The sequence below is a fragment of the Poromitra crassiceps genome, assembly GCF_964638095.1.
Source record: "Poromitra crassiceps genome assembly, chromosome: 2".
Classification (NCBI taxonomy): domain Eukaryota; kingdom Metazoa; phylum Chordata; class Actinopteri; order Beryciformes; family Melamphaidae; genus Poromitra; species Poromitra crassiceps.
Genome location: NC_139624.1, coordinates 71098057 through 71125608, shown reverse-complemented (window position 1 = coordinate 71125608; position 27552 = coordinate 71098057). Strand labels below are relative to the sequence as shown.

Sequence of the window (27552 nt, the reverse complement as noted above, 5' to 3'; positions counted from 1 at the left end):
CTACTACACACTGTAAAAGGTTTCTTGTACACTACACTGACTGTGAGCTCTTCTACTACACACTGTAAAAGGTTTCTTGTACACTACACTGACTGTAAGAGGTCTTCTACTACACACTGTAAAAGGTTTCTTGTACACTACACTGACTGTAAGAGCTGTTCTACTACACACTGTAAAAGGTTTCTTGTACACTACACTGACTGTAAGAGCTCTTCTACTACACACTGTAAAAGGTTTCTTGTACACTACACTGACTGTAAGAGCTGTTGTACTACACTGTAAAAAGACTCCTCAACATACATGCATTAAGGGACCAGACCTCTTGCATTGACAAACTGTACGGGTCATTTTCAGTTCATGGAAACCAGAGATTCTGGGGAACCAATCGCTTTACATTATTGTCAAAACTGTTGGTATTTCTTTATTGTAATTCATACAGGACAGTACAGTATGCACCCCCCCCCCCCAGCCATTTTCTCCCCAATTGTACTTGGCCAATTCCCCTGTCCCAATTGTTGCTCTATCCCCTCTGCCGATCTGATGATGGAGACTACCACATGCACCACCTGACAGCTAGGAGTTTCACCAACTTTCAGTTTGCTCTTTTTGCTTTTCGCTGAGGAGCAAAATTACTCTTTAGACTGATTCTCTTCTTCATATCAACACAGAAAATGACCAGCTGAATGCCGGCCTCCCTTTTGGATGCATCATATAAGAATCACTGTTCTGAAGCAACAAAATAATGGACAAGTAGTTTTGTCAAGAGCTAAAATAAGGTAGCAGCTACACAATTTTGTCAGGAAGAGGAGAGCAGGAGGACACCCAGGGGACATTTCATATTCCCCTAGTTACTCCCTATAGAAAAACTGTCGTGCAGGTAGACTCTGCAAACCCCACAGACTCGAAACCGGCTAAACAGGCAATGATGATCCACATCCTTGTTGGTCAGAAGAAAAGGTCTGCCTGCCGGGTGTGTGAAGGAGATACACCAGGGAAGAAACGCACAACAGATTCACTATAAAGCTTTGCTACAGTTCATCATCTCACAAATGTCCTTTTGTGCAGTGTCACAACTTGCATCACCTTTATGTCACATAAATAAACCACCCCATTCAATCGTCTTCAATTAAAAAAAACATGATGTCATTGTGCAGAGACCCCATCGCCCTTTCACCAGCAATGAAGGAGGAGCACAGACAGAAGACATGAAGCAGAGAACAGAGAGAGTCACACAGTGAGCAAGTGGAGAGAGAGAGAGAGTCACAGAGTGAGCAAGTGGAGAGAGAGAGAGAGAGAGTCACAGAGTGAGCAAGTGGAGAGAGAGAGAGAGAGGTGGGAGAGGAAGATGGACGGAGGACAAACAGAGAGGAAGGTGGAAGCAAAGACAGAGACACACAGAGGACAAGATGACTTCTGCTGCTCTCATGGCTGTATCAGCTATGTCTCTGTCCATGGTGCTGAAACAATCCTCTGCTGCTGCTCACACTGCTCTTAGGACTGTTTAACATGCAGTGTGTGTGTGTGTGTGTGTGGCCCAATTCCAATCCGCCCCCTAAAGACTCAAGCCCTGAACCCTCAGTCCCTCTAATGGCCGCCATCTGAAAGTGGTTGAGTCATCAAGTGTGGAAGGGATCCACATTGGATAAATAGGAGGATTGGGACAGCAGAGCCCTTTGTACTTGACAAGATGATGTTGACTCTGGCAGGTTTGGGGCTCGCTATATATTGTTTATTGTCAAGACGCTTTGAGGGATATAATCCCTGATGAGTCTGTTCTCATCCAGGCTCTGGCTCTACAGAGTGGACAACAGGTCATTTAAAAATAAATGTAGCCTACTGCAAAATCTGCAATCTGCAACATGTGTAATTATAATTAAAATAAGCATAATAATGACATGTCACCCAACATTATACACAATGTCAATACTGTACAATACAGATTCGGTAAAACTATTTCTCACTCATCAAAAAAGTTGTGGATTGCAATTGTAATAGAAATGATCGATGATTATTCTAGGATTGTGTAAAATAACTACTTGCATTCCTCTGATATAATATTTTTGTCTAATCTGAAATCCCTATTAATGTAATGTTTCATTGTCAATTAAGGCATTCCAGCGCACTCGCAAACACCGCGTTCGTTTCGCGCATGTTGTTTTATTTTTTTGACAGATATTTGCAGCCTTCCCCGTTTTATACGTCACAACGCTATGCATTGTGGGCAATTCCCTTTCCGTAAGTGGCCATAGCTGCTCCCTTACGGTAAGGGGGCAGAAAGGGCTCACTCCGAGCCCTCATTCACTTTGCGATTTCACTGTGGGACATCCCTAAACCCTCACTGCCTTCACGTGAACGCGCCTCTAAGGGCTTGAGGCAGTAAGGGGGCGGATTGGAATTGGGCCTGTGTGTGTGTGTGTGTGCTGCTACTGATGCATATAGCCAGTTGAACCAAGGAACTGACATGTCAGCACTTTGTCAAACACATGATGTGCATGTGAATATTGCTTTGCCATGCAAACTATCTCTCTCTCTCACTCTCTCTCTCAGACACCCTCTGGGTCACATCCTCCTGCTAATATAGCTGTCTACCTAGTTGTCAGTCCTATTTGACTGACAATGACAGATGCACAGACCTGCTGTATCTCAGACAAAAAGCTGTTTTTAAATCTCTCTCTCTTTCTCTCTTCATCCTTAGTGTGATGATGCTGCACACCTGTGCAGACTTGTTTCAACAAGACATCCACCAGCAAACAAAGGGTGAAGTCATGCCCTCCCCTGGGATGGCACACTGATGCTGCATGGTTCCCTAGACAGACAGACAGCCAGCCAGGGGAGCAGGTACCTGTAGGCTGTGTCCTCTGTATAGCATTTAGAAAATAACACATTTTAAAAGGCAACCTTTCCTATATGATTAATGATGATAATTAGCTTCCTGAGTGGCCCTGTAACTTCAAGACACTCACTGTAATGTTCTGGAGCCAGACAGACTACCTCCTATAATCATTTGAAAGGAAATGTCAAAATGTTGTCTGTCTGTTAGGCTACTGTAATAACCTATTTGTAATCAAATCACCCATGTAAAGGCTAACCATGATGAGAATGGGAGAGAAAACAGTAGCCCAGATCTTCTTGTGTTCCTCAGTTTAAACCATAGAGAGGTAGTAGCCTAGAGGTGATTGTAGTAGTAGGCACTGGGACGGTAGATAAGGTATACCCAGCATAGCAAGCGCGCTCGCAAGGTCTGCAGAGCAGCAGACACAGTGGAAGTGGATTCAAAGAACCGGTTGGCTTGTAAAATGTTAATCAGACAAAAACAATTCTATTAACAATTAAGGTGAGACAGGGAGTGTATGATCCGGTTCAATACGCGTTACTGTAAATTCATCTAGTGTGACCGCTATCAATGCAGATGTGCGTGTAAAATAAATTATGCAAAACTAAAGGTGAAAGACTGCAATGAAATCTGATGCAAAGCAATGGTTATTGAAATGAGCACCAAGAGCTTTTTTTTTTTTACACTTCTAGGATTTGTGTGCACTCACCTCAAACAACGGTCCGATTTTATTTTTCTCCAGATACGACTGAATTCTTGACTGTTGTGGAGACGCCATGAAGAAACTGCCTTGCAAAAAAACCTTTAACGGGATGAAATCATAAGGTGATCCGCCGGTGTCATTCGTTCTTCAAGACGGGTCTCGACGCCTAAAAATGGGGAAACTGTCGCCAAGTAGCCTGAAGCAGCGAAAGCACACTGAGTTGAATCGGGATGCGTCAAGTGCGGAGCAGCAGCAGCAGGCACCTCGCTGCCGGGCTCATTGTGACTCACAGCCCGGGACCATTCCCAGTCTGCCTGTCTCTCTCCAGCGAGAGTCACACACACACAGCTTCCCTATAGAAGCCAATGGGGAAACAGCTCTTTAGCAAAGATTACTAATCTTGCGCTCATTGGCTGCAAGTATGATCAGCGCCTCCGCCCCTCCCATTTGTCCACAGGTGTTATTCGATTATGCGCCTTTTTCTCCATCTAGCCTGCACCAGGCGTGTGCATGCCAATAAAGTGAGAAACAACAAGACTTGCACTAGTCATAATAACGGGCTGCAGTCAGTGCACTCTGCAAAGTTTTTTTTTTTTTTTAGATCGAGTAATATTTCGCAAACCAGGTGCTGACTAACCAGGTGCTGACTAGCAGAGATGAGTCTGCTTTTAAAACCAACTTTATAAAGCCAAGAGGCTGTTGTGCTTTTAGTTCTTATAATGGCCAATTTGTAAAAAGGACAGCTTTGCATAAAAAAGTATTTTATTTTTAATGAAGAATGATATATTCCACCACAGGCTGGTGTTTTGTGTGTGGAAGTGGGCCCCGCACTGTTTGTTTTTTTATCAAGGTAGAAAGATAGTAGGTTAACTGTAGAATAGGCCGAGACCCAACTACTCAAGACTGATCAGATTTGAGCAAAATATGGTAGAAATACACTGAATAAATTCAGTTTGTGGCCTAAAGCTTGAGAAATTTCAAATTAATTGCAGACATGTTCAGCCCAAAACATTTTAACACTTTTAATCTGTTTTACAGATATATAACTTTGTTTTCATTTCCGTGTTTTCAAGAATCAAGAGTCAACCTTCATTTTTACAATAACAAAATATTGAGACATATGGTAAACACTAATGGGAGCTTTATTGATGCAGTTTTTTATTAGCTACCACGTGTTTGATTGCATAGTAGTAAGCTAGTCGTCCACTCTACAATGATAACATCCGACAATGATAAGTAACAAAGAGAGACACTTTAATCCTGAGTACTGACAATATAAAATAACTGAATATATTTCGTAGCTCTACTTTGAAAAACTTGGCATAACCTATACTGCGTTAATACTGATGGACCATAGGAAAATCTCTTCATTCTGCTGTCAAGGCACAGGCTGCAATGTAGAGAACACAGCGTTCACAGCACCCTGCAGGGAACCATGACTTTCTGCAATGTAACAGTCTTCAGAAATCAGCACAAAGTGGGAAACAAGAGAACGGCTCTCTTTTCAGCACAGAATTATCTTTTGCTAAATATGCATATTTACAGGCCAATGAATAAAAGTTACACAGCAAACATTCACATGCTTATATCCAATACAGAGGGAATCAATAAAGCAATGAAGTGAGAGCTGAAGAAAAACAGAGAAACTGGTTAACTTGAGAACAAATATGATGCCAAATTTCATCCAATATCCTTTTCATCATTATAATCTTACTCATGTCATATGCAAATTGAACTAAAATGATGAAATGCAAATTTCCCTCGAAACCAAACAGATCATTTCCAGCCCATAATATGTGACTGGAGGATTGATGCACTCCTTCCAATTTCATTGAGCTGTTTAGATTGCACCCTCTAGGCATGCTGCACGTTGATTTCCATTCTGAAACATGTTCTAGTGAGATGGTCACAGGGGGTAACGAGAGCAGGATAACAAAACATAAAAAAAAACACTTATAAAGTACAACAGTGAAAAATATAAAGTATTAAAAATACTATTTACCGTTTTAAAATTCTATTTACACATAGGCGGTTACTGTACTCTGAACATATAAAACCAGACCCAATGACAGACGTCATCAACATCATTAATTGTCTTTTAAGTGTGTTGATCCTTCATGAGAAGACTATAGGAAATGGGACAGCTGAGATTTGAAGCTCCTCGGAAACGTCTTCGGCGACTTCCTGGATGCACTGCCTTTACGGGTCACCGTCCGGGGGTGGAGGTTGGCACAGCTTGTACAGCCTGATCGGAGACGGAGAAACACACGCATGAGACGGCGTTAAGCTCGGCTGGTCGGTGAGTCACAAAGAAACTTAACACACTAACATGCAGTATCATAAACACTAAACACTATGCACACTGCCATACAGAAACACAGAGAGAAGATCTGAAGGGGATCGGTAACCGTGCAATCTCACTAATACCACTTTCAGACAGACACGGTTCTGGTTCTGGCTCTGGTTCACACCAGTTTAAGGGGAACCAAAGTGGGGGGACATTATTCGGTAGTCCTTCTTCAGTTTTTTAAGTTTATTAATTTTTTTGGTCTGGCATTCGAGTGAACCCAACCTTGGCCATCTCTTCCGCAAGTTCGGCATACAACTTGCTCTTTCTTGTACTGCTTTCTACAGTAGCTTTTCTTGAAATTCGGTAGATGCCCAAATCGCCACTAAACATTTGGTTTCCTCAGCAGACCACTGCAAATTATTTTTCTCCATGTTGTCACTGCCTTCTTCTCCTTCCTGCTCGTTTTCACAGCCTAGAATGAGACACGCCCACTGATGATGTCACGGTTCCCAAGGAAAAACCAACTATCTTTTGTTCCACTGAGAACCAACTTTTCAGGTTCCGAACCAATTATTTTTTCGGTCTGAACGCGCTGGCCGGTTCAAATTTGGGTTCGGGAACCGGAACCGGCACGGAGCCCTGCCGGTGTGAAAGCCCTATAAGTGTCACTTCACATTATTGCCACACGACACTCCATCGGTCCTGTATGTCGTAAAGTCTCTGTCCAGTGTCGGAAGGAAATTATTTGAGCTTTCACATAAGTATTTTTAGCTGCACACACCCAGTACTGTGCTACAAATAGCATCTATTGGAGTAGTGAACAGGTCAGAAGTGACTTCAGAGTTTATCCCCTATACCCCGACAAAAGCGTTGTTGGTACAAAAGTGAGCTGTGTTTGGTTTGGTCATATTTAGGGGACAATTTTTGTGTGGATATGAAATCTAAAACCTAGTCATAACCTTTCAAACTCACAAGAAGTACTTACAACTATGGGGCTTATAGCCCACACAGTCAAAGGTACTACTGTCTGTTCTGCTGCCGGTTTGCCTTACCTTTCCATTATTTTCAAAAAATGCATGAAAAACAGCTTGCAGAGACACACTGCTGCACTGACAAATTCAATCCATCATTTTAAACAAGATTTGTATTGTATTTTTTCCGCCCAACATGACTTCATATGGCCACAATCACCGCAGATACAATGAAAAGTAGTTCCACTCTGACTGACTGATCATGACATCACTGTGTGCCTGAATGATCATGACATCACTGTGTGCCTGAGTGATCATGACATCACTGTGTGCCTGAGTGATCATGACATCACTGTGTGCCTGAGTGATCATGACATCACCGTGTGCCTGAGTGATCATGACATCACTGTGTGCCTGAGACATCATGACATCACTGTGTGACTGAGTGATCATGACATCACTGTGTGACTGAGTGATCATGACATCACTGTGTGCCTGAGTGATCATGACATCACTGTGTGACTGAGTGATCATAACATCACTGTGTGTATCTGCCCCTCCAACTCTACCCTACGTTTCGTTTTGCCTATCTTCTGCCACCAGAAGCAATTACAGTAACAGTGTGGGGTAGGTAGCTTAATGGAAAAAGTGAAAATATTCCACATTAAACTTGATAATTAGCTAGGAAAAACTGCAACACGGATGCTGTTCAACGTGATGTATTGTGTTAGTCAAGGCAAGGAGAAAAAAAAAGGAAAAAAGACTGGTGTTAACCCCTATGTTCCTAGTATCAGCTGTATTTCTGGTGTTCCACTGCAGCGCTGCTGTCGTCTGGAGGTGAAATATGGCTAAAGGTGTCATGTACGATGACCTTGCACCTGACATTGCCCCCAAGGCATACAAGTCAAACTCACTGACAGCTTCATGTAACCTCACGCTCAGTCTCACTCTCATGTAACCTCACGCTCAGTCTCACTCTCCTCATGTAACCTCACGCTCAGTCTCACTCTCCTCATGTAACCTCACGCTCACTCTCACTCTCCTCATGTAACCTCACGCTCAGTCTCACTCTCCTCATGTAACCTCACGCTCACTCTCACTCTCCTCATGTAACCTCACGCTCACTCTCACTCTCCTCATGTAACCTCACGCTCAGTCTCACTCTCCTCATGTAACCTCACGCTCAGTCTCACTCTCCTCATGTAACCTCACGCTCAGTCTCTCTCCTCATGTAACCTCACGCTCAGTCTCACTCTCCTCATGTAACCTCACGCTCACTCTCACTCTCCTCATGTAACCTCACGCTCAGTCTCACTCTCCTCATGTAACCTCACGCTCACTCTCACTCTCCTCATGTAACCTCACGCTCAGTCTCTCTCCTCATGTAACCTCACGCTCACTCTCACTCTCCTCATCTAACCTCACGCTCAGTCTCACTCTCCTCATGTAACCTCACACTCACTCTCACTCTCCTCATGTAACCTCACGCTCAGTCTCACTCTCCTCATGTAACCTCACGCTCAGTCTCTCTCCTCATGTAACCTCACGCTCACTCTCACTCTCCTCATGTAACCTCACGCTCAGTCTCACTCTCCTCATGTAACCTCACGCTCAGTCTCACTCTCCTCATGTAACCTCACGCTCACTCTCACTCTCCTCATGTAACCTCACGCTCACTCTCACTCTCCTCATGTAACCTCACGCTCACTCTCCTCATGTAACCTCACGCTCACTCTCACTCTCCTCACGCTCAGTCTCACTCTCCTCATGTAACCTCATGCTCAGTCTCACTCTCCTCATGTAACCTCACGCTCACTCTCACTCTCCTCACGCTCAGTCTCACTCTCCTCATGTAACCTCATGCTCAGTCTCACTCTCCTCATGTAACCTCACGCTCACTCTCACTCTCCTCACGCTCAGTCTCACTCTCCTCATGTAACCTCATGCTCAGTCTCACTCTCCTCATGTAACCTCACGCTCAGTCTCACTCTCCTCATGTAACCTCACGCTCACTCTCACTCTCCTCATGTAACCTCACGCTCAGTCTCACTCTCCTCATGTAACCTCACGCTCACTCTCACTCTCCTCATGTAACCTCACGCTCACTCTCACTCTCCTCATGTAACCTCACGCTCACTCTCCTCATGTAACCTCACGCTCACTCTCACTCTCCTCACGCTCAGTCTCACTCTCCTCATGTAACCTCATGCTCAGTCTCACTCTCTTCTCTTTAGTGCTGTGATAGATTAGTGCCAATCTGCATGCTGTGAACAGAACCCTTTGATTTTGGAGAGGAGCGCTTCTTCTCACGGTCCAGAAAGCACCACTTACACATTCTGGAGCAGTCACTCGTCTCACACTGCAACAATTATGACATAAACCTCACTGAGAGTGCAGCGATTTCGCCCTCTGACCAAAAACGTCTCAACACTAATCATCCCCTGACTTAATTGTATTTGTCAATTTCACTAAAAGCTTCAAGAGGGGCTGCCTGTCACACAAAAGCCCATATGTCATAAAGCCAAATGGCTGAGGCAGTCCTCTTCAACGGGACTACTTGGCTTTGGTCCCACACACACACACACACACACACACACACTAGGGATGGGGCCGCACTAATTCACGGATCGGAGCGGAATAGTTAAAAAAGAAAATTGCAATTCCAGCGCGGGCCGCACAGGGGGCGCTGGCCGTAATTTGCCCATGTATAATAGTATCCTTCTTTGCCTTGTATATTTTCTTAATTTTGTCTGCTTTTTGCAAGGTATATTAAAAAAAAATCTTTAATTGGCCAAATCTTTGCCTATACTGTATATTCAAGAAAAATATTGGTATCGGCATAATATCGGTATCGGCAGATATCCAAACTCAGGTATTGGAATCGGATCGGAAGTGAAAAAAGTGGATCGGTGCATCCCTAACACACACACACACACACACACACACACACACACACACACACACACACTAGAAACAAGTGCATTAGGTATGTACTGTACAAAGACATGCACATTTTGACAAATGCAGAAATGAGTACCAACAGATGGACATGATTAGTTTAATAGGCTTGTGTTAGCGCACATGGACGGGACGTGACTGCAGTTTTTACCTTGGCACTGTTGATGGCGTGCGATCCCTCACTCCCAGGTTCTTGGCAGAATTTTGAACTCTGGCACCCTGAACGACAAACAGAGATCAATAAATCAAAGCGCCCCCCATCGTTTTGAATTCAACTGAGAATACTGTAACAGCACAGACAGAAGAATAACAGCACAGACACAGCACAGACAGAGGAATAACAGCACAGACAGAAGAATAACAGCACAGACAGAAAAATAACAGCACAGACAGAAAAATAACAGCACGGACAGAAGAATAACAGCACAGACAGAAGAATAACAGCACAGACAGAGGAATAACAGCACAGACAGAAGAATAACAGCACAGACAGAGGAATAACAGCACAGACAGAAAAATAACAGCACAGACAGAGGAATAACAGCACAGACAGAAGAATAACAGCACAGACAGAGGAATAACAGCACAGACAGAGGAATAACAGCACAGACAGAAGAATAACAGCACAGACAGAGGAATAACAGCACAGACAGAAGAATAACAGCACAGACAGAAGAATAACAGCACAGACAAGTCAAGTCAAGTCAAGTCAAATTTTATTTATATAGCACCTTTCATACACAAAGGCAATTCAAGGTGCTTTACAAAAAAATAATCGAAAAAACAAGCAGCAAAGCAATGCACATATAAAAAAAAAAACATAAAAAACACAGCCAACAGTTTTAGTTAAAATATATACTCAAATTAACAAACATGAAACATTATTTCTGTTTTAAATAAGTTACAAGGCATTCTTCAGTATTGTTATTACATGTACAGTCCATTTGTTGGAAATGTACAGGAAAAAAAAATTAAAAATTACAGGCCGAGAGAGGCAGTAGTTTAGTAGCAGTTAAAAGCAAGAGTAAACATAAAGGTCTTTAGCTTGGATTTAAAAATAGGCAGAGTAGGGGCAGATCTAATGTGTTCAGGGAGTTTGTTCCAGTTATGAGAGGCATAGTGGGAGAACGCGGCTTCACCATGTTTTGATTTGGTCCTCGGGACAATTAGTAGACCAGTGCCTGAAGATCTCAGGGATCTGGATGGTTCATAGTGTAGAAGCATTTCAGAGATGTAGTGTGGGCCTGACCCGTTGAGAGATTTGTAAACTATTAGCAGAATTTTAAAGTCTATTCTAAGATTTACTGGCAGCCAATGCAGGGATTTGAGAACTGGTGTAATGTGTTCAGCTTTCTTGGTTCTTGTTAGAACTCTAGCAGCCGCATTCTGAATGAGCTGTAGTTGTTTAATAGCTTTTTTGGGAAGACCATTGAAAAGACTGTTGCAGTAGTCTAGCCTGCTAGAAATGAAAGCATGAATTAGTTTTTCAAGATCTTGTTTGGACATATAGCCTCTAATCCTTGCTATATTTTTTAGATGATAGAAGGCAGATTTTCTTATAAGCTTGATGTGGGAGTTGAAATTTAGATCAGAGTCAATAATAATGCCAAGATTTTTTACCTGGTCCTTTGGCTTCAAAGATAGGGATTTGAGGTGAGCAGTAACTTTGAGCCTATCTTCTTTTTTGCCGAAGACAATTATCTCTGTTTTGTCTTTATTAAGTTGGAGAAAATTCTGGCACATCCAATCATTAATTTGCGCGAGGCACTGACACAGTGTCTCTATGGGGGCATAGTCATCCGATGAGAGGGCTATGTAGAGTTGGGTGTCATCTGCATAGCTATGATAAGCTATTTTGTTTTTTTGCATAATTAGGCCCAGAGAGAGCATATAAAGGTTAAACAGGACAGGACCTAAAATTGATCCTTGGGGTACCCCACATGTCATTTTGGTCAGATGTGTAGTTGCCAATGGAGACAAAGTAGTTCCTGTCTTGCAGATAAGATCTGAACCACTCTAGGACCGTGCCGGAAAGCCCGACCCAGTTTTCCAGTCTGTCCAATAGAATTTCGTGGTCAACCGTATCAAAGGCAGCGCTGAGGTCTAGTAACACTAAGATTGAGATTTTACCTGAATCAGTGTTCATTCGGATGTCATTTATAACTCTGATAAGCGCAGTTTCGGTGCTATGATGGGGTCGGAAGCCTGATTGGAAAGGATCTAGGAGGTCATTGGAGGATAGAAAGGTATTGAGTTGTTGGTAGACAGTTTTTTCGAGTATTTTGCTAATAAAGGGAAGATTTGATATTGGTCTGTAATTGCTGATTATAGAGGGGTCGAGGCTACGCTTCTTTAGCAAGGGCTTAACAACTGCAGTTTTTAGAGAGTTTGGAAAAATGCCTGTAAGAAGAGAGGTATTAATTATCTTCAGTATGTCGGTCGCCAGGCAACTGTAGACATTTTTTAGAAAGCTTGTTGGCACACACACACACACACACACACACACACACACACAGACAGAGGAATAACAGCACAGACAGAGGAATAACAGCACAGACAGAAGAATAACAGCACAGACAGAAGAATAACAGCACAGACAGAGGAATAACAGCACAGACAGAAAAATAACAGCACAGACAGAGGAATAACAGCACAGACAGAGGAATAACAGCACAGACAGAGGAATAACAGCACAGACAGGGGAATAACAGCACAGACAGAAGAATAACAGCACAGACAGAGGAATAACAGCACAGACAGAGGAATAACAGCACAGACAGAAGAATAACAGCACAGACAGAAAAATAACAGCACAGACAGAAGAATAACAGCACAGACAGAGGAATAACAGCAGAGACAGAAGAATAACAGCACAGACAGAGGAATAACAGCACAGACAGAGGAATAACAGCACAGACAGACGAATAACAGCACAGACAGAAGAATAACAGCACAGACAGAAGAATAACAGCACAGACAGAGGAATAACAGCACAGACAGAAGAATAACAGCACAGACAGAGGAATAACAGCACAGACAGAAGAATAACAGCACAGACAGAAGAATAACAGCACGGACAGAGGAATAACAGCACAGACAGAAGAATAACAGCACAGACAGAAGAATAACAGCACAGACAGAGGAATAACAGCACAGACAGAAGAATAACAGCACGGACAGAGGAATAACAGCACGGACAGAGGAATAACAGCACAGACAGAAGAATAACAGCACAGACAGAAGAATAACAGCACGGACAGAGGAATAACAGCACGGACAGAGGAATAACAGCACAGACAGAAGAATAACAGCACAGACAGAAGAATAACAGCACGGACAGAGGAATAACAGCACAGACAGAAGAATAACAGCACAGACAGAGGAATAACAGCACGGACAGAGGAATAACAGCACAGACAGAAGAATAACAGCACGGACAGAGGAATAACAGCACGGACAGAGGAATAACAGCACAGACAGAAGAATAACAGCACAGACAGAGGAATAACAGCACGGACAGAGGAATAACAGCACAGACAGAAGAATAACAGCACAGACAGAAGAATAACAGCACGGACAGAGGAATAACAGCACAGACAGAAGAATAACAGCACAGACAGAGGAATAACAGCACAGACAGAAGAATAACAGCACAGACAGAAGAATAACAGCACAGACAGAAGAATAACAACGCTCAGACAGTAAACCAGAGGACATTTCAGGCCTCCGAGAACTGGGAATGATTTGGCTCAAAGCTTTGTGGGTGAAAAAAAAATGTCAACATTGTTTGGCGATTCAGCTTTAGCCAAACTCTCTACTGGAATTATATTTGTTGCCACGGCCAACATTAGTTCATTGAATATTTTATCAAGAAACACTGCGAACTATAGAGGCCATGTTGATGTCAGTGGCATTAACTCTTCCCAGACAGATTGCTTTCCACTGGCCATGGCTGTTGAATGGATGTGTTTATGGTTGTAAATCCAGAAATACGTGCACATATTTTAAAAGTCCCCAGGGTCCCGGGGGATGAGCTATGATTGGCTGCCATCTTAGCCAGAATCAATCTCTGGTGATGGCGTTTGTTTAATGGTCTGAGTTTCCCCCCCGAGTGAGATTGCTTCCTGTCAGACCCTGAATGACTGGCAGTCACCTGTGAGAACAAAGGTGTAAATCCTACACACATTAACAACACTGGCTATGTAGATGTCACACGGTGCGTGTTGAGCACCCACTATCTAAGCCACAGCTGCTGTGTGTGCTACCCATCTACTGTACTGTACCTGCATTTTTGTCTGTCTGACCATGCATGTACAGTATGTGTGCAGTTTACAGTGGGGAACAAAAAGTGGGCAGTAAGGAATTTGGATGATGAAAGTGTGTGTGTGTGTGTGTGTGTGTGTGTGTGTTTGTGCCCAGTCAGGAGCATGCCTTCACTTGGCTAATGTTCCTGTATTCTGTTGGCAGTGTGCGGAGTCGGCAGATACACAACTGCAAAGGGGAACTCAGCCTCTCTGCAATTTAGAAACAAGAACACCTGCACTCACAAATACTCACTCTCTCTCTCTCTCTCTCTCTCTCTCTCTCTCTCTCTCTCTCTCTCTCTCTCTCTCTCTCTCTCTCTCTCTCTCTCTCTCTCTCTCTCTCTCTCTCACACACACACGCGCGCACACCCACAGAAATACACGATCAAATCATTACCCTGAGGTCATCAGCATCTTGAGCAGTGCCAGTGAGTGAGCGACTGGCCAAGAGTGCATTAGCTGTCTGACCTCTGACCTCTCTGTTCTTACTGTCTGTCCTACTCTACGCCTGGATAGCGGGATAGCATCAGCAATTATCCGATGCCTATCACAGCCATCCATTCTGATGCCTCCAGATACAGATGCCCTGTAATGTCCCCCCGCCCCTCAACAAATGCAACTTACTTGATGTCTGAAACGATTCATATTGGATGACGCCTCAAGCAGTAGGGGCCGTGTCCACAGACTGTGCCAACGTGCACAGAAACAGCGCACGGAGCTCAGTAGCTAACGTTAGCTAGCTAGCATAACAAGGTAAAATAGCAAGTTAAGTTATCCTTTATTTATCCCCATGATCCTCTACCCACGCAAGGCGGCCGGCCCGGACGGCATCCCCGGGCGGGTCCTCAAGGCCTGCGCCCACCAGCTGGCAGGCGTATTCACAGACATTTTCAACCAGTCTCTCTCCCTCCGACGAGTTCCCTCCTGCTTCAAAGCAGCGACAATCATCCCCATTCCCAAGCAGCAAAAAGTGACCAGCCTCAATGACTGGCGCCCAATAGCCCTCACGCCAATAGCCAGCAAGTGCTTTGAAAAGCTGGTCATATCAAAGATCCGCCCCACACTCCCCCCGGACCACGACCCGCTGCAATTTGCATACCGCCCCAACAGGAGCACAGCGGATGCAGTAGCACACGTGCTCCACACCGCCCTGTCCCACCTGGAGGGGAAGGACACCTATGTAAGAATGCTGTTCGTGGACTACAGCTCAGCATTCAACACCATAGTACCCTCCAGGCTGGTACGCAAGCTCAAGGATCTGGGACTAAACACAGCAATGTGCGACTGGATCCTGGATTTCCTGACAGACCGCCGCCAGGTGGTGAGGGTCGGCAACCTCACCTCCTCACCACTGACCATCAGCATAGGAGCGCCCCAGGGGTGCGTCTCCAGCCCCTTCTGGTACGATCTCTACACCCACGACTGCGTGGCGACTCAAACTTCGAACACCATCGTGAAGTTTGCAGACGACACAGCGGTCGTGGGGCTGATCTCGGGGGGCGACGAGACGGCCTACAGAGAGGAGGTGGGGGCCCTGGAACAATGGTGCCAGGACAACCACCTCTCTCTGAACGTCTCCAAGACCAAGGAGGTCATTGTAGACTACAGGAGGGGGGGGGGGGGGGGGGCGCACACCTCCCAATCACCATCAACGGCACAGTGGTGGAAAGGGTGGACAGCTTCAAGTACCTGGGAGTCAACATCCACCAGGACCTGACTTGGGCCGGTCACACCGCCACTGTTGCCAAAAAGGCCCAACAGCGACTACACGGACTCAGGCGCCTGAAGAAATTTGGGCTAAGGAAAGAAATCCTTAGGGACTTCTACAGAGGCACCATTGAAAGCCTGCTGACTGGCTGCTTCACCACCTGGTACGGGAACTGTACCACCATGGACCGCAGGGCGCTACGGAGAGTGAGACGTGCGGCCCAGCACGTAACAGGATGTGATTTGCCAGAACTGCATGAACTGTATAACCAGCGGTGCCTCAGGAGGTCCCTGAAGATCATCAAAGACACAAACCATCCCCACAACAGCCTGTTCTCCCTGTTACCCTCAGGGAGGAGATACAGGGTTCCAAAAGCACGCACAAATCGCTTGAGGAACAGTTTCTTCCCGCAGGCCACGAGACTCCTTAACATACACAAATAGTGTAGTAGCCGTACTGTACCGTACTGTAGCTGCTACCATTACGTATGTCTAATGTTTAATTGTATGTTTAATAAGGTATATCGTCGCTGTCGTTCCAGGACCTCGAATGTGCCTTTTTTCACTTTTTTATTTTTTGTCATGAATCAATGCCATTGGTCACCCTTCACGTCTCTGTGTGGTTTTTAACAAATGCAACCAATGGAAAAGCATTAAAACGAGCTTGTGAGTAAATCTCGTAACGCCATTCGCCCTCAATCTGTCAGTCAAACCTCGAAATTCCCCCCCTACCTCCGTGTGTACCCCCCCACGCAGGACAATAAACCCGGAAAAGACACACGGCAGATGCGCTGTGTATTTCTCATATCGTTTTGACTAATCCTGGCTTCCTCTGACGTTAATATATCAATCAAATGTTTTCCAGTTATTCCTAGGCTGCAAACTTGTTTTAACACGCAAATCGGAGTGCTTTCTGACGAGAATAAAGTAACGTTAACGTTACGTTATGTCAGACTATTTCTCACCCCATGCCAAAGCCCCCATTCGGCCATGAGAGGCGAGGGGCAATTCTGCTGCTCCTGCGCGCGCCCCCGCGGCCTGGAGCTTGGGGGCTCGTGCATGAGTATGCGACTCTCTCCCGCTTGACTGGCCGTGAGAAAGCGCTTCCAAGTCAGACTGATAATATAAACAACATCATTTGAGCTTATCCAGGTAAGATATTTATAAAGTAATGACACATTCAGCGGGAAACTAACTATAATTAAGACATGTGCCAACTTGGACGACATTTGGTTCAGTAGTTTAAGAGCAAACAGGTTTTTTTTACTTCCTGAAAAGTTTCTGTTTTGGAAATTCGAGGTCCTGGAACGACAGCGGCGATATGCTATTTGCACCTGTATGTCAAATACGTCGAATTTAAAATGTTTAAAGGAGAATTTTGTTTTTTTTTAACCTGGACCCATCTCCTGGCAATAAATATGATTTGGCCACTCACCCAGCGATGTCCGCGGCGTTTCTGGCCGTCCTAGCGTTGTTTTGAGATCAATAGCGTCCAAGTCAGTTGTAAAATGGAGCTGATTTGGGGCCAAGTGTGAGCCTGTCTTTCCTGCATCTAAATAGCTATTTTTATTCCCGTTTTCGCCACATATCGTCGTAATGTGATCCCTCAACATCCACCAGAGTGATATTTCGCCCCAGGCCATTTCCTGGAGTCTCCCAGGGATCAAATTGCCTCAAACGTGATCTCGGTCACCAAGTCTCGTAAAGTCCCGCGATACTTTCCTGCCGACTGGCCAACTACAGGTAGGACGCTTTGCGGTGGTGGTTTTAGTGTAACCTATGTGGGGTTTGGCATAACCTTCGTTATTTCGAATCCCACATACCACCACCGCAAAGCGTCCTACCTGTAGTTGGCCAGTCGGCAGGAAAGTTAGATCTGGTGTCTCATTCCTATATTTAAATATTGTTCATATTTATTGTGTCATGTTTCTGTTTTACCTGACACATAAAACCTGCTAGCTGAAGAATGTTTTATAAATAATGTATCACTGCACCCAAACTGATATTTTAAGATTCTGCCAAGGACCCCGACGGCTTGAAACATCAATGAGAAGGTGAAACAAATATTTTTTATTCATCATGTTGAATCTAGTTTATTCCATTTGATCTGTCTGGATCTGCTCCTCCACAGTATCAAGTATTCTTTGGCAAATGTACTACCTGATTGGGCCCAGATGTCCCCCATCCCCCTGATTAGGCCCAGAGGAGACTAAGTGGAGAGGGCCACACTCATGGAGGGAGAGAAGCAGCAGAGCAAAGAGGCTCAGAGAGAGAGCTGAGCAAGGACAACCAGACCTGACTCCTAACTTGTGAGTTTACAACCCAGTAAGCCGGATAGCGGCCCGGATAGGGCTAAAGCCGAGTTCCAGTTGGAACCAGTTTATGTTTAACTTTTGAGACTCTTTTTGGTTCCACCTTTTTATAAATAAAAGCCCAGGTCATTGCCACTGGGGAGAACTCACTACTTTGTGTGTTTGTGTGTGTGTGTTTGATGACTGTACAACTCAATGCTCTCAACCTAACCCGTCCCGTTACAATATATATATATATATATATATATATATATATATATATATATATATATATATATATATACACATATATATATTTAATATACCGTATTAAATAATTTAATAATAGTAATTTAATAATAGTTAAATAATCGTGATGTATATATAAAATAGGCTAACTCAAATAAATGAACGCGGCGCGATGGCTCAGTGGTTAGCATTGTCGCCTCACAGTAAGAAGGTCATGGTTCCGTCCCAAGTCCTTTCTGTCTGGAGTTTGCATGTTCTCCCAGTGTGCTGGTCTGCACCTATTGAATGAAATTAATTTCCAGTGAATCGAGTGCTCCAGGTGCTTCTTGGGTTTACCCGCTTATTTCTGTTGTTAATATACTGTGCTGTCCTGAGAGCAGCGACCTCCCTCTGTGGAGGGGCTGCAGCGCAAGAGACTCCTCTACCTTGATACATGTATGTTAGGGTTAATGGGGAACGTGGGGCTAGCAACCCCACCTCGTAAAAACCCACTTACAACAGAAACCACAATCGCAGTTCCACCCGGAGCCAGTTGGGAGTTGCGTGGCTGCGGCCCTACACTTAGGAGCTTACAGGGAATAAGAAGAAGAAAATAAATGATATATTTAAGCAATATATCACGAGAGCAAGTGTGTTGTGGTGAATATATCCCGCTGATAAGCTGTTATCCCACTCGGCCTGCGGCCTCGTGGGATAACAGCTTATCAGCGGGATATATTCCACAACACACGCTGCTCGAGTGCTATATTGCTTTTATAAAACGGTTTCCAAGTATAATAATATAATAATAATAATACTATAAGTCCGACTGGCATGGTATTCTGAGAGTCAGTTGAAACACTACTGTAAGGCGGGACCTCTAGCAAGAAGATAGACGTGCGGGTGATTTGATTGGATCGTTCTGGAGACTGAAGTCGACATTGGCCAATCCTGGCGCTTGCTGAGAGCTTTTTGCAAAGTCCGACACCAGAGCCGTATGCCGACACCAAGTAACGTTACGTCTTATTTAGAAATGCGGGGTTAAGAGTGAGGGCGCGCGAGAGAGGGGTTAAGACATTATTCTTGTACAAAACATCATTTTCTGCGAAGTATTAGTAAAGTTATAAGCGAAGATCGATTCACAAGGATCTGAAAGTTGTCTCCGTCATTTTGTTTTTGAGGTAACCAAAGCCAAGAGAGTTGCGCCATCATGCGTCTGGCTGCAAGCGAGTAGCTTTTTGTTTTGACACTACTGTAAGGCGGGACCTCTAGCAAGAAGATAGACGTGCGGGTGATTTGATTGGATCGTTCTGGAGACTGAAGTTGACATTGGCCAATCCTGGCGCTTGCTGAGAAGCTGAGAGCTTTCTGGAAAGCCCAACACGGAGCTCGAGGCAGCGCTGCCTTTTAGTAAGAGAGTTGCCATGGCAACCAATAACCCATGGCCATGGGTTATTGAACTCGGTTACTGGAATTATACAATGGCTGTGAACCAATCAGATTGCTTGATTTGAGAGAGCCGTTTTATAATAAAAAATAACTTTTATCTTGATTATCTTGTTTTTCATATTTGTGAGTAGCCAAAACTGAAATTTGTAATTGAAATTTCAATTAAAATTTGATTAATTGCACAGCCCCTACCAGGTAGAAGTTCAAAATCAAGCTAGAAGGATTGGACCAATTTTCCCCAAATCACTGCAATGCTGGATGCCATCCCCTAAGCTGAGTGCTGGTGTCATAGAGGCATGATGGATGGCTCCTATTGGGCTGGATGCTGTGCTGGGTAACCTTTCATGAGTGAGCAGATGAATATTCAGCTAGGAAGAAGTACAGGCACAGCCAGCCGCTGAGTGATATTCATATTCATCAAAACTCATCAGCTGATGTCTGAGACCAAGGACACACACGCGCGCGCGCGCACACACACACACACACACACACACACACACACACACACACACACACACACACACACACACACACACACACACACACACACACACACACACACACACACACACACAGCAGACTCCCCTTTGGTCTGTATTTGGCCTGAAGTGACCTCCTCTCAGTGGTGCCTAGGTCAAGTCAAATTCAAAAGCTAAAGGGGTTCTGACGGCAGCAAACAAGATAGACTGCCCTATTCATAAGTTACCTGTCTCATTAACAAGCTCTCTAACAATAAATAAATGCCACATTGCACTTCAATTATTCTACTACAAAGACAAATGACAGGGCTTTACACTGGGCTCTGCAAAACTCTGTGAAACAGCCTAACCATACCTGCATCTTTTTAAATTATATCCAGCAATATCTCATACCCACACCCTGGCCTGCACATGGTCCTATTCTCTCCAGCCACATTGTAGTGAAGGTCAAACAATGCACACACAGAGTTGCATTCTTCTGGCTGGCAGCCCACTTCCTCTCAGTCTAGAGATTATAAACGTCCCTGCCTCCCTCGGGTTCCACGCATCTCCACTAACCTCTCCTCTTGACTGCAAACAGCACTTGCAGAACTTCTGATGAGAGTTTAGAGATGCAGGCCAAGTTCTGGTCACAGCCGAAGCCTTTTGTGGGGTGAAAATGCGTACGCTATGGGAAAGTAATAAGCTGCAGTCCTTCAACTCTCTTTCTCCCCTTTTCACTCTGATTCATATTCTGGCTGTAGTGGATGCCTTTCTGGCAATCAGAGAGAGAGAGAGGGAGAGAGAGGGAGGGAGAGAGAGAGAGAGAGGGAGGGAGAGAGAGAGAGAGAGGGAGGGAGGGAGAGGGAGAGAGAGGGAAGGAGAGGGAGGGAGAGAGAGAGAGGGAGAGAGAGAGGGAGGGAGAGAGGGAGAGAGAGAGAGAGAGAGAGAGAGAGAGGGAGGGCGAACAAAAAAGTGGAGAGTGAAATCATACTGAAGAAAGTAGAAATGAGAACGGTTGTTGAAGGCAGAAAAAGCGTCCTCCTTCCCCCCCAAAATGATTAAAAAGCCACTGCTAACACATTTGTTTCACGTTAGTAAACCTGCAGGGGGCAGCCTTTGAAAAATCGCATCTTTGCTCAGCTAGTGCAGTCTGGGAGAAAACCAAACAGTCGGAGGAAGTTGCTCGGAAAGAAATCTACGCATTTTATTGGCTCATTTTAACTGTCTCACCATTGGCAATGTGAAATGTGGTAATAGATTTGGCAGTCTAGTTTGCTAGACTCAATGAGGCACACAGTCTATCTCATTTTTGGAAGGAGAAATCGCAGGATGGATTGAAACATAGAGTCTGTGTCCCTCCAAGAGAAACAATACTAGTAAAACCTCACTCCACTCCCAGGACTGTACCAGCAAAAACAACTCATTTGTAATCCTGCAACAGGATCAGACCTTAGTAGCAACAGAAGGAGGCTGAGCAGAAGAGAGAGGGGATATGTGGAGTGGAGTAAGATGCAAATGTGTCCCCCTAACCTTTAATATGCTCCCACATACCTGTTTCCTCATGAACCCCCTAACCCCTGTTTCCTCATGAACCCCCTAACCTTTAATATGCTCCCACATACCTGTTTCCTCATGAACCCCCTAACCCCTGTTTCCTCATGAACCCCCTAACCTTTAGTATGCTCCCACATACCTGTTTCCTCATGAACCCCCTAACCTTTAGTATGCTCCCACATACCTGTTTCCTCATGAACCCCCTAACCTTTAGTATGCTCCCACATACCTGTTTCCTCATGAACCCCCTAACCTTTAGTATGCTCCCACATACCTGTTTCCTCAAGAACCCCATAACCTTTAGTATGCTCCCACATACCTGTTTCCTCATGAACCCCCTAACCTTTAGTATGCTCCCACATACCTGTTTCCTCAAGAACCCCCTAACCTTTAGTATGCTCCCACATACCTGTTTCCTCATGAACCCCCTAACCTTTAGTATGCTCCCACATACCTGTTTCCTCATGAACCCCCTAACCTTTAGTATGCTCCCACATACCTGTTTCATCATGAACCCCCTAACCTTTAATACCTGTATACTCCCACATACCTGTTTCCTCATGAACCCCCTAACCTTTAATACCTGTATACTCCCACATACCTGTTTCCTCATGAACCCCCTAACCTTTAATACCTGTATACTCCCACATACCTGTTTCCTCATGAACCCCCTAACCTTTAATACCTGTATACTCCCACATACCTGTTTCCTCATGAACCCCCTAACCTTTAATACCTGTATACTCCCACATACCTGTTTTCTCATGAACCCCCTAACCTTTAATACCTGTATACTCCCACATACCTGTTTCCTCATGAACCCCCTAACCTTTAATACCTGTATACTCCCACATACCTGTTTCCTCATGAACCCCCTAACCTTTAATACCTGTATACTCCCACATACCTGTTTCCTCATGAACCCCCTAACCTTTAATACCTGTATACTCCCACATACCTGTTTCCTCATGAACCCCCTAACCTTTAATACCTGTATACTCCCACATACCTGTTTCCTCATGACGTCGGTGGCCTGCATGATGCAGCGGGGGGGCAGGCCATGGTTTCGAGCCAGCAGTATAGCCTGCTCCAGTGTCACACTCAGAGTACAGCTGTTGGTCAGAGAGGAGAACAGAGAGGTCAAGCTTATTAAACACACCCTCTGCTCAGTCTGTATTCATATCAAGAAGAGTAGACACTCTGGAGACGATGTGCCATGGCCGCACTTTTTTGGGGTTGACCAAACTCATTAAATTTAGTTTCACACGCTCAACCAGTTTCTCTGGCTCGAGCCGATCAGGCATGTCACTCTGTCTAGAGCAATTGTGATTTCACCAGTGAGTGCGTTTACATGCACACTAATAAACAGTTTATTATCAGATTTCTAGAGTTACCTGAGTCGATTTGACGTTTCTATCTGTTCAATACTAGACCTAGAAATGTTCTTTCCTATGAAGTTTTTTTGTTGATTTGTATTAATATGGGGACCTTGAACAATTTTAGCTTGGTTGCCCAAATGGCAACTTTGGGCAACTCTGGGAATTTGCATAATCCAAGATGCCCGCCGAACGCCATCTCAAAAATGTTACTTTGACCCGCTTGTCCTAGAATGATGTGTAATACCTCTTTTTTAGGGTTTTCATGCGTGTAGAATCCATTTCTGATGTTATTTTTTTTAATTGCAGTTCAATCTCATGTGCTAAAGGTCAGGTCAATGTTAAAATTGACCTCTGGGTGGACAATGAATAGAAACAACAACTTGATGAACATTCATGATTCGCTTTATTCATGTTTTCTTTGTGTGAGAACTGCCATTAACATGTCACAAGAACTGGTATTCAGAAATATAAAAGTGTGAAAAAAATGATGCAATAAGACAATAATCTTTATCTTTCGCAACTAAATTAAATATCTGTATGCAGGCCCTCGCCTGATCGGCACCTTCATCAAAACTCTCTTCCCCAACATCCTGATCTACATCCTCCTCCTGGTCTAGATCATTCTCAAAAGCCTCCTCAGCATCCTCCATGTCATCATCCTCCTCATCTGTAACATCTCGGCTGTTCGTGTATGGATTGCAGCAGCTATCTTCACCAGAGCAGTTACAGTATGACGTGCATGAAAGATGTTCTTCGTGGCAGCCACACGCCTCAGTGATGCACTTCTTACCCTGTGCCCTACATCGACACCGGATCACGTCAATTAGCTCTGGCGGTGCCGGGTCACCTTTAGCAATGACAGGAACAGGGATACTATCCTGGATCTCCCATCCAAATTTTGTGACATCGGCTGACACGTCGGGTGGAGCTTGGTGGTCTGCCGCTTTCCACAACATAACTTGTAAATGAGCCCTCAACACGTGCTGCAACAGGTTGGTCGTTGTTGGAGGAAGGGCCATCACTTTGGGTCTTTTTTTCTTTTTGGTGAACAGCGTAAATCGGGCAGATTCCATAGAAGTTCCAGGCAGCTGACGATACAGAGCAAGGAGGAAGGGTTTTGCTGCCTCCAGCAAATCAGCCTCTGTCACGCCCACTTCACCCAGTACATCAGCCAAGCCTGGGAAGTTCCCTGCCAGCAAAGTTTTTAGTGTGCTGATCTTGCCTTTGCCATATGGATATGAGGTCGTGTCGCACCCGCTGAGGGCGTGCATGCCAAGGAGTTGCAGACATTTTGGCCCTAGGTCAGCACAGGTTGCGTTGATATCCAGTACAGTCCCATTCCAACGCTCCATCTGTACTTTGCACTGTAGGTCCGCCCGATACACCCAATACACCAACAGGACAAACACATCAGAGTCATCACTAAGCATGCATATCACACCCTTTCCAGAGTTGGCTGCCACAAGGACATAGGAAATCATGGTGATGTCTGCCTCGTCATGACCAATGCACCATCATCGAGAGTATCCATTGTCACATTGTCATCAACACTGAAGGTGGACAACATGCTCGCCAGCCTCCGCTTGTTGTTCTTGCTCTTTTGGGTAAAGGACTGGCGATGGAGAGAGGCGATGCCTCGGTGGCATGGAGTGCACGCATCTCCAGCAGGTACTGGGTCAGATATCGAGTGTACTGCACATGGCCAGCAAGGAAGAAGTACTTCATCATGCGCTCCATGGTCTGCTGCTTCAAGTAAATGTCACCTTCTCTCTCAGCACGTTCAAACTGGTGGATGAGAAGTGTAGGAAGAATTAAGTTGTCTACCCAGTGTCGGCCAGTGGGATGGAGGCGAGCAGTGTCCAGGTACTGCTCTATCTGTTCAAATGTCTTCAGCCCAGTTGATAGAAACCGCTTCAAGAGTGCTGCTAATACACCCCGAAAGGCCCTCATGGCTTTCACCCAGGACTTACCATTGAAGATGCCTGTCAGCCCCCCATATGCTGCGACCACATACACTTCCAGTGCTGAACCTTGCATCAGTTTTGCGATGCAGCTGAGGAATGACTGTATAATATGCATCCCACCGGGATGGGCGATTACGTTATCGAACTGCACCGGCTGGTTGCAGCATATCTGCTTGGTTACAACAAACAGTTGCATGTCAATGGTGAGGTGAACGTATGTCATTCCCATGTCAACCAGTGAGCTCTGCATGTATGTCAGTGCAGCGTGAGAGGAGTGCAGTATTTCTGTCAGTGCAGCGTGAGAGGAGTGCAGTATTTCTGTCAGTGCAGCGTGCACCAGAGGTCAAATGTAACTTTGACCTGAACTTTTAGCACATGAGATTGACCTTTAATTTAAAAAACATCAGAATTGGATTCTACACACATGAAAACCCTAAAAAAGAGGTATTACACATCATTATAGGACAAGCGGGTCAAAAGTAAAAATTTTGAGATGGCGTTCGGTGGCCATCTTGGATTATGCAAATTCCCAGAGTTGCCCAATGTTGCCCTTTGGGCAACCAAGCTAAAATTGTTCAAGGTCCCCATATTAATACAAATCAACAAAAAAAACTTCATAGGAAAGAACATTTCTAGGTTCAGGAAATGACAAATCGACTCCTGATTATCTGTTTATTGTGTGCATGTAAACGCACTCAGTGATGTCACTTGAGCAATTGCGATGTCATCAGTGATGTCACTCAAGCAATTGTGTGCCGTGGCGTGGAACCGCGGGACCATGCCGCCTTATTAAGGTAGTAAGAAAGATGTCATGGGGGAGAGAGAGAGAGTGGATATGGGATATGGGAATATTGTTCCTGTAAATTCAGCTTTATTAGTACAGTAAGCAATGTAGCAGCAAGAGATTTGGGAGATTATCAAAGCACACTGTCTGTAATTGACTCTCAAGGCCTGTGCTGACTCAGCACTGAGAGTAGCACAGCCCTCCAGGTGTGCTCTGATGGCAACAAAGCACTGTTTGCTACAGAGACGTTCATGTGAGACCCAAAGCAAAAAGCTTTGGAGACGGAGTACTTTGGCTGTGAAGGCAGAAGAAACAAACGCATGCCAAACTAGCACCCTGGGGCGACATCCAGATACGGCCGGTCTCCAGCAGAGCTCAATCAGACCATAAAATCTACATGACGGTCGGTCTTCCGCTCCTCTTGACACCTTGTCATTATCATCGTATTTCTTCCTGCTTCACCTTTGCTCATCTCCTCGCTAATTAATCAATTCAGTCGCCAGTGATGTCAGTCACAGCGATCAAACAGCCAGCATCAGGGGAACGATATATATATATATATATTTTTTGCTTTAAAGTAGGAGGGGAATAAACCTTGAGATGGACTTTCAGCACTTGCAGAGTCAACCCACTTTTCTCATTAGCACGATTGATACTATACTTCTCATCGCCGCCGGGGAGAAAAAGGTCCAAGGACAAGTCAGCGTGTATAGCAGAAGCTATATACTCACTGCTGTAGGGGTGCCATGTGGGTAAAGTGAGTGTTGACGTGCGGCAGCGTGTGGATAAAGTTCTCACGCACGGGCGGCAGCGTGTGGATAAAGTTATCTCACGCACGGGCGGCAGCGCGTGGATAAAGTTCTCTCACGCACGAGCAGCAGCGTGTGGATAAAGTTCTCTCACGCACGGGCAGCAGCGTGTGGATAAAGTTCTCTCACGCACGGGCAGCAGCGTGTGGATAAAGTTCTCTCACGCACGGGCAGCAGCGTGTGGATAAAGTTCTCTCACGCACGGGCAGCAGCGTGTGGATAAAGTTCTCTCACGCACGGGCAGCAGCGTGTGGATAAAGTTATCTCACGCACGAGCAGCAGCGTGTGGATAAACGTTCTCTCACGCACGGGCAGCAGCGTGTGTCTCTCACGCACGGGCAGCAGTGTGTGGATAAAGTTCTCTCACGGACGGGCAGCAGCGTGTGGATAAACGTTCTCTCACGCACGGGCGGAAGCGTGTGGATAAAGTGCTCACGCACGGGCAGCAGCGTGTGGATAAAGTTCTCTCACGCACGGGCAGCAGTGTGTGGATAAACGTTCTCTCACGCACGGGCAGCAGCGTGTGGATAAAGTTCTCTCCCGCACGGGCAGCAGCGTGTGGATAAACGTTCTCTCACGCACGGGCAGCAGCGTGTGGATAAAGTTCTCTCACGCACGGGCAGCAGCGTGTGGATAAACGTTCTCTCACGCACGGGCAGCAGCGTGTGGATAAAGTTCTCTCACGCACGGGCAGCAGCGTGTGGATAAAGTTCTCACGCACGGGCAGCAGCGTGTGGATAAAGTTCTCTCACGCACGGGCAGCAGCGTGTGGATAAAGTTCTCTGACACACGGGCAGCAGCGTGTGGATAAAGTTCTCTCACGCACGAGCAGCAGCGTGTGGATAAACGTTCTCTCACGCACGGGCA

The 27552-nt window shown here is 45.2% G+C and overlaps 2 protein-coding genes across 4 annotated transcripts in view; both read right to left on the bottom strand.

Moving 5' to 3' along the window:
• cUnh8orf34 (chromosome Un C8orf34 homolog) overlaps window positions 1–3611 on the bottom strand; it is a gene marked incomplete at both ends in the record, with an annotated part of 154815 nt that extends 151204 nt beyond the window's left edge. Inside the window, one exon of the mRNA XM_083662925.1 lies at window positions 3543–3611. Within this exon, the coding sequence (XP_083519051.1) occupies window positions 3543–3611 (69 nt within the window). The remainder of the gene's footprint in view (window positions 1–3542) is intronic.
• A 1958-nt stretch (window positions 3612–5569) lies between these two features.
• prex2 (phosphatidylinositol-3,4,5-trisphosphate-dependent Rac exchange factor 2) overlaps window positions 5570–27552 on the bottom strand; it is a gene marked incomplete at its 5' end in the record, with an annotated part of 261316 nt that continues 239333 nt past the window's right edge. For all 3 annotated transcript variants that reach the window (XM_083655690.1, XM_083655691.1, XM_083655692.1), the window contains 3 exons: window positions 5570–5781; window positions 9907–9974; window positions 22759–22861. In XM_083655690.1, coding sequence (XP_083511816.1) covers window positions 5736–5781; window positions 9907–9974; window positions 22759–22861 — 217 coding nt within the window. In that variant the 3' untranslated portion in view covers window positions 5570–5735. The remainder of the gene's footprint in view (window positions 5782–9906; window positions 9975–22758; window positions 22862–27552) is intronic.